Raw genomic sequence first — 11,897 nt, 5'->3', positions numbered from 1 at the left:
AGAGTTAAAGCTGCCTTGGGGAAACAGAGAGCACTGAGATTTAGTCAGAGCTGCTCTGAAGGGCAACAGAGAGCGGTGAGAGTTAGAGCTGCGTTAAAGTGGGAACAGAGAGTGCTGTGAGTTATAGAGCTGCATTGAAGGGGCAACTGAGAGCGCTTAGAGTTAGAGCTGCTGTGAAGGGGAAACAGAGAGAGCTCTGAGAGTTAGAGCTGCGTTGAAGGGGCAACACGGTGTGCTGCGAGATAGAGCTGGTGTGAAGGGGCAACAGAGAGCGCTGAGAGAGCTTCTGTGAAGGGGCAACACAGAGCGCTGAGAGATAGAGCTGGTGTGAAGGGGACACAGAGAGCGCTGAGATTTAGTCAGAGCTGCTATGAAGGGGCAACAGAGCGCTGAGAGTTATAGCTGCTATGAATGGGCAACAGAAAGCGCTGAGATTTAGTCAGAGCTCCTCTGAAGGGGCAACAGAGCGCTCTGAGAGTTAGAGCTGCTGTGAAGGGGCAACACAGATCGCTGAGATTTAGTCAGAGCTGCTCGGAAGGGACAACAGAGGGGGCTGAGAGTTAGAGCTCCTGTGAAGGGGCAACAGAGAGGGCTTGAGAGTTAGAGCTGCGTTGATGGGGCCATACAGAGCGCTTTAGAGTTAGTCAGCGCTCCTGTGAAGTGGCACCAGGGATCGCTGAGAATTAGAGCTGCGTTGAAGGGGCAACACAGAGCGCTGAGAGTTCGAGCTGCTGTGATGGGGAAACAGCGCTGAGAATTAGAGCTGCTGTGAAGGGGCAACACAGAGCGCTGAGATTTAGCATTGCTGAGAAGGGGCAACACATAGCGCTGAGAGTTAGAGCTCCTGCGAAGGGGCAACAGATAGCGGTGAGAGTTAGAGCGGCTGTGATGGGGCAACAGAGAGGGCTGAGAGTTAGTCAGAACTGCTGTGAAGGGGCAACAGACAGGGCTGAGACTTAGAGCTGCTGTGAAGGGGCAACAGAGAGAGCTCTGAGAGGTAGAGCTGCTGTGAAGGGGCCACGGAGAGCGCTGAGATTTAGTCAGAGCTCTTCTGAAGGGGCAACAGAGCGGTCTGAGAGTTAGAGCTGCTGTGAAGGGGCAACTGAGAGCACTTAGAGTTAAAGCCGCTGTGAAGGGGCAACAGAGAGCGTAGAGAGTCAGGGCTGCTGTGAAGCGGAAACAGAGATTGGTGAGAGTTAGCGCTGCTGTGAAGGGGAAACAGAGAGTGGTGAGAGTTACAGCTGTTGTGAAGGGGCAACACACAGCGCTGAGATTTAGAGCTGCTGTGAAGGGGCAACACAGATCGCTGAGATTTAGTCAGAGCTCCTCTGAAGGGGCAACAGAGCGCTCTGAGAGTTAGAGCTGCTGTGAAGGGGCCACAGAAAGCGCTGAGATTTAGTCAGTGCTACTCTGAATGGCAACAGAGCGCACTGAGAGTTAGCTTCTGTGAAGGGGCAACACAGCGCGCTGAGATTTAGTCAGAGCTGCTCGGAAGGGGCAAGAGCGAGCGCTGAGCGTTAGAGCTGCGTTGAAGGGGCAACAGAGCTCGCTGAGGTTTACAGCTGCTGTGAAGGGGCAACTGAGAGCGCTTAGAATTAGAGCTGCTCTCAAGTAGCAAACAGAGCGGTGAGAGTTAGAGCTCCTGTGAAGGGGCAATAGAGAGCGCTGAGAGTTAAAGCTGCCTTGGGGAAACAGAGAGCACTGAGATTTAGTCAGAGCTGCTCTGAAGGGCAACAGAGAGCGGTGAGAGTTAGAGCTGCTGTGAAGGGGCAACACAGAGCACTGGAAGTTAGAGCTGCTGAGAAGGGGCAACTGAGAGCACTTAGAGTTACAGCTGCTGTGAAGGGGCAACACAGAGCGCTTGAGAGTCGGTCAGTGCTCCTGTGAAGGGGCACCAGAGATCGCTGAGAATTAGAGCTGCGTTGAAGGGGCAACACAGAGCGCTGAGAGGTAGAGCTGGTGTGAAAGGGACACAGAGAGCGCTGAGATTTAGTCAGAGCTCCTCTGGAGGGGCAACAGAGCGCTCTGAGAGTTAGAGCTGCTGTGAAGGGGCAACTGAGAGCGCTTAGAATTAGAGCTGCTCTGAAGAAGCAAACAGAGTGCTGAGAGATAGAGCTGCTGTGGAGGGGAAACAGAGAGCGCTGAGATTCAGTCAGGGCTGCTCTGAAGGGCAACAGAGAGCGCTGGTAGTTAGAGCTGCATTAAAGGGGCAACAAATAGTGCTGTGAGTTAGAGCTGCTGTGAAGGGGCAACAGAGCTCGCTGAGGTTCAGAGCTGCTGTGAAGGGGCAACTGAGAGCGCTTAGAATTAGAGCTGCTCTGAAGAAGCAAACAGCGCTGAGAGATAGAGGTGCTGTGGAGGGGAAACAGAGAGCGCTGAGATTCAGTCCGAGCTGCTCTGAAGGGGCAACAGAGCGCTCTGAGAGTTAGAGCTGCTGTGAAGGGGCAACTGAGAGCACTTAGAGTTAAAGCCGCTGTGAAGGGGCAACAGAGAGCGTAGAGAGTCAGGGCTGCTGTGAAGCGGAAACAGAGATTGGTGAGAGTTAGCGCTGCTGTGAAGGGGAAACAGAGAGTGGTGAGAGTTACAGCTGTTGTGAAGGGGCAACACACAGCGCTGAGATTTAGAGCTGCTGTGAAGGGGCAACACAGATCGCTGAGATTTAGTCAGAGCTCCTCTGAAGGGGCAACAGAGCGCTCTGAGAGTTAGAGCTGCTGTGAAGGGGCCACAGAAAGCGCTGAGATTTAGTCAGTGCTACTCTGAATGGCAACAGAGCGCACTGAGAGTTAGCTTCTGTGAAGGGGCAACACAGCGCGCTGAGATTTAGTCAGAGCTGCACTGAAGGGGCAACAGCGAGCGCTGAGAGTTAGAGCTGCGTTGAAGGGGCAACAGAGCTCGCTGAGGTTTACAGCTGCTGTGAAGGGGCAACTGAGAGCGCTTAGAATTAGAGCTGCTCTCAATTAGCAAACAGAGCGGTGAGAGTTAGAGCTCCTGTGAAGGGGCATTAGAGAGCGCTGAGAGTTAAAGCTGCCTTGGGGAAACAGAGAGCACTGAGATTTAGTCAGAGCTGCTCTGAAGGGCAACAGAGAGCGGTGAGAGTTAGAGCTGCGTTAAAGTGGGAACAGAGAGTGCTGTGAGTTATAGAGCTGCATTGAAGGGGCAACTGAGAGAGCTTAGAGTTAGAGCTGCTGTGAAGGGGAAACAGAGAGCTCTGAGAGTTAGAGCTGCGTTGAAGGGGCAACACGGTGTGCTGCGAGATAGAGCTGGTGTGAAGGGGCAACAGAGAGCGCTGAGATTTAGTCAGAGCTACAATGAAGGGTCAACAGAGCGCTGAGAGTTATAGCTGCTATGAATGGGCAACAGTGAGCGCTGAGTTACAGCTGTGTTGATGGGCAACCCAGAGCGTTGAGAGTGAGGGCTGCTGTGAAGCGGAAACAGAGTGGTGAGAGTTAGAGCTGCTGTGAAAGGGAAACAGAGTGGTGAGAGTTCCAGCTGTTGTGAAGGGGCAACACAGAGCACTGGAAGTTAGAGCTGCTGAGAAGGGGCAACTGAGAGCACTTAGAGTTACAGCTGCTGTGTAGGGGCAGCAGACAACGCTTGAGAGTCAGTCAGCGCTCCTGTGAAGGGGCACCAGGGATCGCTGAGAATTAGAGCTGCGTTGAAGAGGCAACACGGAGTGGTGAGATTTAGCGTTGCTGAGAAGGGGCAACACATAGCGCTGAGAGTTAGAGCTCCTGTGAAGGGGCAACAGATAGCGGTGAGAGGTAGTTAGAGCTGCTGTGACTGTGCAAGAGAGAGAGGTGAGAGTTAGAACTGCGTTGAAGGGGCAGCACAGAGCGCCGAGAGATAGAGCTGGTGTGAAGGGGCAACAGAGAGCGCTGAGATTTATTCAGAGCTGCTCTGAAGGGGTAACAGTCAGGGCTGAGAGTTATATCTGCTATGAATGGGCAACAGTGAGCTCTGAGTTACAGCTGCGTTGAAGGGGCAACACAGAGCGTTGAGAGTCAGGGCTGCTGTGAAGCGGAAACAGAGTGGTGAGAGTTAGAGCTGCTGTGAAGAGGAAACAGGGAGTGGAGAGAGTTAGAGCTGTTGTGAAGGGGCAACACATAGCGCTGAGAGTTAGAGCTGCTGGGAAGGGGCAACACAGAGCGCTGAGATTTAGTCAGAGCTGCTCTGAAGAGGCAACAGCGAGCGCTGAGCGTTAGAGCTGCGTTGAAGGGGCAAGAGAGAGCGATGAGGTTTACAGCTGCTGTGAACGGGCAACTGAGAGCGCTTAGAATTAGAGCTGCTCTGAAGGAGCAAACAGAGCGGTGAGAGTTAGTCAGAGCTCCTGTGAAGGGGCAATAGAGAGCGCTGAGAGTTAGAGCTGCTGTGAAGGGGCAACACACAGCACTGGAAGTTAGAGCTGCTGAGAAGGGGCAACTGAGAGCACTTAGAGTTACAGCTGCTGTGAAGGGGCAACACAGAGCGCTTGAGAGTCGGTCAGTGCTCCTGTGAAGGGGCACCAGAGATCGCTGAGAATTAGAGCTGCGTTGAAGGGGCAACACAGAGCGCTGAGAGGTAGAGCTGGTGTGAAAGGGACACAGAGAGCGCTGAGATTTAGTCAGAGCTCCTCTGGAGGGGCAACAGAGCGCTCTGAGAGTTAGAGCTGCTGTGAAGGGGCAACTGAGAGCGCTTAGAATTAGAGCTGCTCTGAAGAAGCAAACAGAGTGCTGAGAGATAGAGCTGCTGTGGAGGGGAAACAGAGAGCGCTGAGATTCAGTCAGGGCTGCTCTGAAGGGCAACAGAGAGCGCTGGTAGTTAGAGCTGCATTAAAGGGGCAACAAAGAGTGCTGTGAGTTAGAGCTGCTGTGAAGGGGCAACAGAGCTCGCTGAGGTTCAGAGCTGCTGTGAAGGGGCAACTGAGAGCGCTTAGAATTAGAGCTGCTCTGAAGAAGCAAAGAGCGCTGAGAGATAGAGGTGGTGTGGAGGGGAAACAGAGAGCGCTGAGATTCAGTCAGAGCTACTCTGAAGGGGCAACAAGGCGCTCTGAGAGTTAGAGCTGCTGTGAAGGGGCAACTGAGAGCACTTAGAGTTAAAGCCGCTGTGAAGGGGCAACAGAGAGCGTAGAGAGTCAGGGCTGCTGTGAAGCGGAAACAGAGATTGGTGAGAGTTAGCGCTGCTGTGAAGGGGAAACAGAGTGGTGAGAGTTACAGCTGTTGTGAAGGGGCAACACACAGCGCTGAGATTTAGAGCTGCTGTGAAGGGGCAACACAGATCGATGAGATTTAGTCAGAGCTCTTCTGAAGGGGCAACAGAGCGCTCTGAGAGTTAGAGCTGCTGTGAAGGGGCCACAGAAAGCGCTGAGATTTAGTGCTACTCTGAAGGGCAACAGAGCGCGCTGAGAGTTCCAGCTGCTGTGAAGGGGCAACAGAGCGTGCTGAGATTTAGTCAGAGCTGCACTGAAGGGGCAACAGCGAGCGCTGAGAGTTAGAGCTGCGTTGAAGGGGCAACAGAGCTCGCTGAGGTTTACAGCTGCTGTGAAGCGGCAGCTGAGAGCGCTTAGAATTAGAGGCGCTCTGAAGGAGCAAACAGAGTGGTGAGAGTTAGAGCTCCTGTGTAGGGGCAACAGAGAGTCTGAGAGTTAGAGCTGCGTTGAAGGGGCAACACAGAGGTCTCTGAGTTGAGGGTATTGCCCAAAACCTTCTATTGGTTTTTGTTTTTAACATTTTTATTGGAGTATAATTGCTTTACAATGGTGTGTTAGTTTCTGATTTACAACAAAATCAATCAGTTAAATATATACATATGTTTCCTTATCTCTTCTCTCTTGCGTCTCCCTCCCTCCCACCCTCCCTATCCCACACCTCCCTGTGGTCACAAAGCACAGAGCTGATCTTCTGTTTAATTGTACTAGGGAAATGTGAAAAAATATCCTTGGGCTCGTGTCGTGGTTACTGCGGGTGTGTGCATTGCCGGAAGGAGGACGGGTGTGTGTGTCCTGTGTTTTCCGGCACCACCCCCGAGCCAGCTGCAGCAGTGCTGGCCTGAGTAATAGGAAGGGTGCCAGGACACTTGGACCTTGACACCAACCCAGAGAGATTTCGGCCATTGACAAATATTTACAAACATGAATGGGCACTTCTTAACTCTGTGCCAGAGATGAAAGGAATGCAGAATTTTTTAATCAATTTTATTTGAAGTATAGTTTTTTACAACGTTGTGTTAGTTTCTGCTGTACAGCAAAGTAATTCAGTTATGCATATATATGCATTCTTTTTAATAATCTTTTGCATTATTTATATATTTTTAACATGTTTATTGGAGTATAATTGCTTTACAATGGTGTGTTACTTTCTGCTTTATAACAAAGTGAATCAGTTATACATATACATATGTTCCCATATCTCTTCCCTCTTGCGTCTCCCTCCCTCCCTCCCTATCCCACCCCTCTAGGTGGTCACAAACCACTGAGCTGATCTCCCTGTGCTATGTGGCTGCTTCTCACTAGCTATGTATTTTACATTTGATAGTGTATATATGTCTGTGCCACTCTCTCACTTTGTCACAGCTTACCCTTCCCTCTCCCCTTATCCTCAAGTCCATTCTCTAGTAGGTCTGTGTCTTTATTCTTGTCTTGCCCCTAGGTTCTTTATGACCTTTTTTTTTTCTTAGATTCCACATATATGTGTTAGCATATGGTATTTGTTTTTCTCCTTCGACTTTTACTTCACTCTGTATGACAGACTCTGGGTACATCCACCTCACTACAAATAACTCAATTTCGTTTCTTTTTATGAGTAATATTCCATTGTATATATGTGCCACATTTTTTTTATCCATTCATCTCTTTTTTGTTTTGTTTTGTTTTTTGCGGTACGCGGGCCTCTCACTGTGTGGCCTGTCCCGTTGCGGAGCACAGGCTCCAGACGCGCAGGCTCAGCGGCCATGGCTCATGGGCCCAGCCGCTCCGCGGCATGTGAGATCTTCCCGGACCGGGGCACGAACCTGTGTCCCCTGCATCGGCAGGCGGACTCTCAACGACTGCGCCACCAGGAAAGCCCCCTCATTGTAGTTTTGATTTGCATTTCTCTAATGATTAATGATGTTGAGCATTCTTTCATGTGTTTGTTGGCAATCTGTATATCTTCTTTGGAGAAATGTCTATTTAGGTCTTCTGCCCATTTTTGGATTGAGTTGTTTGTTTTTTTTTATATTGAGCTGCATGAGCTGCTTATAAATTTTAAAGATTAATCCTTTGTCAGTTGCTTCATTTGCAAATATTTTCTCCCATTCTGAGGGTTGTCTTTTTGTCTTGTTTGTGGTTTCCTTTGCTATGCAAAAGATTTGAAGTTTCATTAGGTCTCATTTGTTTATTTTTGTTTTTATTTCCATTTCTCTAGGAAGTGGGTCAAAAAGGATCTTGTTGTGATTTATGTCAGAGTGTTCTGCCTATGTTTTCCTCTAAGAGTTTGATAGTGTCTGGCCTTACATGAAAGTCTTTAATCCATTTTGAGTTTATTTTTGTGTATGGTGTTAGGGAGTGATCTAATTTCATACTTTTACATGTACCTGTCCAGTTTTCCCAGCACCACTTATTGAAGAGGCTATCTTTCCTCCACTGTACATTCCTGCCTCCTTTATCAAAGATAAGGTGACCATATGTGCGTGAGTTTATCTCTGGGCTTTCTATCCTGTTCCATTGATGTATATTTCTGTTTTTGTGCCAGTACCATACTGTCTTGATTACTGTAGCTTTGTAGTATAGTCTGAAGTCAGGGAGCCTGATTCTCTTTTGCATTATTGAATATAGGACATTGAATACAGTTCTCTGTGCTATACAGTAGGACTCTGTTGTTTATCTATTCTCTATATAAAAGCTTACATCTTCTAACCCCCTCCCCCTTGGCAAACACCAGTCTGTTCTGTATGTCCATGATTCTGTTTTTGTTTCATAGATAAGTTCATTTGTGTCCTGTTTTAGATTCCACATATAGGTGATATCGTATGGAATTTGTCTTTCTCTTTCTGATTTACTTCACTCAGTATGAAAATCTCTTGGTCCATCCATATTTCTGCAAATGGCATTATTTTGTTCTTTTTTATGGCTGAGTAGTAAGGAATGTAGAATTTTTTTTAATGACCCATTTCCAGGTAGAAAAACGTTTAATCTGGAATGGGCCAGTTGACCCTACCCAAGGGCAGAAAAGCATTCACAGATATATGTTGAAAACACAGAATTTGGTAAATATAATAAAGAACTTACCTAAGTGGTTTTTCCTGCTTTTCTCCATCAGTGAAGCCTAACATCGTCTCTTCTTATGTGTTTCATTATTTTCACTGAATAATGGGATATAATAGGTTGTGGGAATCTGAGTGACCATGTGGTGCAGTGGTTTCCAAGTTTGTTTTAGCCACAGAAACCTTGTTTGCAAGTGATGTCTCCCCTGAAAACTCAGTAGTATACAAAGGAGAGCAGCCCCTTCCACCCCTCATCCCATTCCTGGTTCTCATTGGAAGAGCGCAATTTAAGCACCATTAATCTAGTCCAACCTTCACATTTGCAGGCGAGGGGCCTGGTGACTTGTGACACTACCAGGCACTGTCACGCAGCCTGGACCAGGGCGACACATTTCCTGAGCCATTTTCCAAAGGAATTCTTTCAGATCTTTGAATTTACTTATATGAAAATTATACAATAATCAGTAACATTATTAAATATTTATAGTGTACCCAGCACTGTGCTAAGTGCTTCACATGGATTTTTTATTTTATCCTCATGAGGTAGACACTTTCATTATCCCCATTTTAGAGGTGAGGAAACAGGAACGAAGAGATTAGTAACTCTTGAGGCCACACATCCCTGAAGCAACAGGTGTGGATTTGAATGCAGGTGCTCTTACTCTGTGAGGCATTAGTTAAACTTGTTTCCATTAATACCTAATGTCCCCTTTATTAAGAAGGATAAAATTAAATCGGGCTGGAGTCATAAAATTGCAGTTATTTAAATTGCCATTGAGATAGACTAACGTGCAAATAAACTACATTTCTACAACTCAATTTAAAAATAATTTTTTGGATCTTATATTTGGCTAGTGTTTCGTAAAGAGGTTATGTCAGGTCCATGGTTGAGTAACCAGTGAGCCTCTCTTTAAGGCTTATTCCTGTTTTCAAATGCTAATGAATGACTGTGAACATTTCCTGTTTGGAGACCAGGCCGTTGGTCCCGTTTGCATGCACAGTGGTAACACTGACCCCACAGGTCGGGGAAGACTTTAGCTGGGAATGACTTGGTCCCTTGATTCTCTTCCGAGGACACTCCTCCACCGTCTGGAAGAGCTAAAGCCCCGTGGACCCAGCTGGAAGCCAGCAGAGGATGAGGCGTGGGTGTCTGTGCCTTTTACCGTTCGGTCCAGCCAGGCAGTCTACAGTAGTTGGCTCTTCTCATATACAAAGAAACAGCCACCTTTTGAAATTACTCAGACATAAGTCTGATGGCAAATCATTTGGGTAATTGCCAGTGACACATTTCGGGAGTCAGTGGTACAGTGTGTTTAGGTTGATTTGTTTAGATTGATTGATGGTTCAGAGTCTTTTGATCTCACTGCAGTGATCATGACGCAGGTTTACACTCTAGCTACTGTGTCATGTATTTATTTGAAAGGTTCCAAAATGTGGCAATTACGTACATAATAGTTGGAGATTTAGACCGGATGATGGATGTCTCCTTACTTTCTTTCCTTTTTTTAAAAAAAATAAAAAACAAGGTGTGAATATTCAGTCCTCTTTAAATTAGAAAATAAATTTTCAACATATTCCCAACGTAAATTGTGCTGCAATTTGCCGTGAGAAAGGAAAAAGAAAAAAAAGGAAAAGTTCTACTATGTCTGATGGTTGGCAAGAAAACACAGGATGGACTCTGGTTTTGTGATGGAAGGACCACATAGATTAGCCCATATAATTGGCCATGAGCTTGTTTCCATTGAGCAAGTCAGCCTTGGCAGGGAGGGGCCTGTCACCGCAGCTCTGGCAGCAGGAGCTCCACGGGGGGTGTGGAAGGGACCAGCCAACAGCAGCAACTCCTTCCATTTACCCAGTAGTTCCTGTATTGGATGCTGTCAAGTTCTGGAAATCGGGGAGTTACTTTCTCAGAGTTTAAATTCTAGCAGAACGCAACAGTGTTTTAAAACAGTGATTGCATGTACTTTGGGGGAGCTCAGGAGTAGACATCCTTTCTTGTTTTCATGAGCTCTGCTGGATTTCCTAAATGAGGACTCCATTGAGGTGAGGTTCACGTAAGACTGGGAATTACTCTAGTATGCATACCCTTTGGGAGCCTGTTTTTAGGCTTATCACAATGGCCTTTACTGATTATATTCCTTAATAAAGTGATTTGGTTTTATACTAACTTACAGGTGATTGGATTTTTATTAGAGATACTCAGACAATTCACACAGAATTATAGACATTTAAAGCTGATGGGCACTTTAGCCATCACCCAGCCGAACTTCCTCCATTTCAGATAATGGTATTGAACTTCCCTACCTTTTTGTGTGTTAGAAAATCCTGCTGGAGGATGCAGGGTTGGGGCAGTGCTGTGATTTTGGAACTGATGTGAACAGCAGCAGCCATTTCCTCTTCCTTCGTGATTTTATTTTGAGCTTTGGTGGCAGCTGTTCTACCTATTTGATAATCATAGTCATAAATACTATTTAGCTGATTCTAGTTTTACAGTTTACCGAGTAGCCTCACTTTTCTCAGATGATCAGTTTCCTTTCTTATTTTAGCACAAGCTCATGGTTGACTGTGAAGATCAGCCTCATTCCATCAGCAAACATTTTGTGAGGATGCACCTTCTACGTGCTGGGCCCCACGTTAGAAGCCAGGGGCACGAAGGTGGTTAAGGTGCAATCCTACCCTCACAGGGCCTGTCCTCTAGTCAGGGAGGTAGATGCCTAGGCAGATGCTGGAAGCCTGTGGTAAATGCAGTGATGGAGAGATGAACAGAGCATCTTTGAAACCCTGAAGAGGGGGTACCTAACCAGTGTGTTTTGGGGCCCCAAGACCACCCCCAGTTTCAGTGATTTGCTAGGACTCACAGAACTCAGAAACACTGTTATACTCACAATCACGGTTTATAACCATGAAAGGATACAGATTAAAATTGAGTGGAATCTAGAGAAGGCCAGGCACCAGCATCCAGGTGTCTCTCCCCTCGGAGTCATACGGACAGAGCTTAATTCTTCCACTAATGATGTGTGACAGCATGTACAGAGTGTTGCCGACCAGGGACGCTCACCTGAGCCCTAGTGTCTTGGGCTTTTATTGGAAGCCAGTCACATAGGCAGGGCATACTCACCTGTCTGAGTACCTTAGGGGGTTCTCAGGCTTCAACCCCTCCAGAGGTTAGATAGCACGTAAGCCAAGTTCCCCCATAATTCACATCATTAGCATAAACTTTCTGGGATGGCCTGAGGCCCCAGGTAGACAAAGACATTCTTTATCAGGCAGGATATTCTGAGGGCTTAGAGTTTATCTCCCAGGAGCGGTCAAAGTCCAGTCTCTTCTTTGTAACGTGCAACATTGGAGCATCCCAGGCCTGCTGAGTTAACCCTTTACTGTAAAGCCAGGCAGGCATTAGCACAACTGGTGAAGGGAGAGGAAATGATGTTAGTATGGGAAGGCTTCCTGAAGGAGGTGACCCTAGGACTGACCAGTATTACTCATGTTTTATCTTCTTTCGCTGCTCTATGGTTATTGAACTTTGATCTTGCATTTTCAGTGTTCTCAACTGTTAGATGAGAATCTAAAAGATGAGTACTTTGAGGAGATCATGGAAGAATATGAAGATATTAGACAAGACCATTATGAGTCTCTCAAGGTAAGTGACAAAAACAGGTCCCCGCTTGTTTGGGTAATAA

General features: G+C 47.2%; 1 protein-coding gene across 1 annotated transcript in view; it reads left to right on the top strand.

Moving 5' to 3' along the window:
- MTR (5-methyltetrahydrofolate-homocysteine methyltransferase) overlaps window positions 1–11,897 on the top strand; it is a 121,764-nt gene that overhangs the window by 98,046 nt on the left and 11,821 nt on the right. The window contains exon 26 of the mRNA XM_060286435.1: window positions 11,759–11,857. Coding sequence (XP_060142418.1) covers window positions 11,759–11,857 — 99 coding nt within the window. The remainder of the gene's footprint in view (window positions 1–11,758; window positions 11,858–11,897) is intronic.

Source organism: Globicephala melas, chromosome 16 (assembly GCF_963455315.2).
Source record: "Globicephala melas chromosome 16, mGloMel1.2, whole genome shotgun sequence".
Classification (NCBI taxonomy): Eukaryota; Metazoa; Chordata; class Mammalia; order Artiodactyla; family Delphinidae; genus Globicephala; species Globicephala melas.
This window is presented reverse-complemented; position numbering and strand designations above follow the sequence as displayed.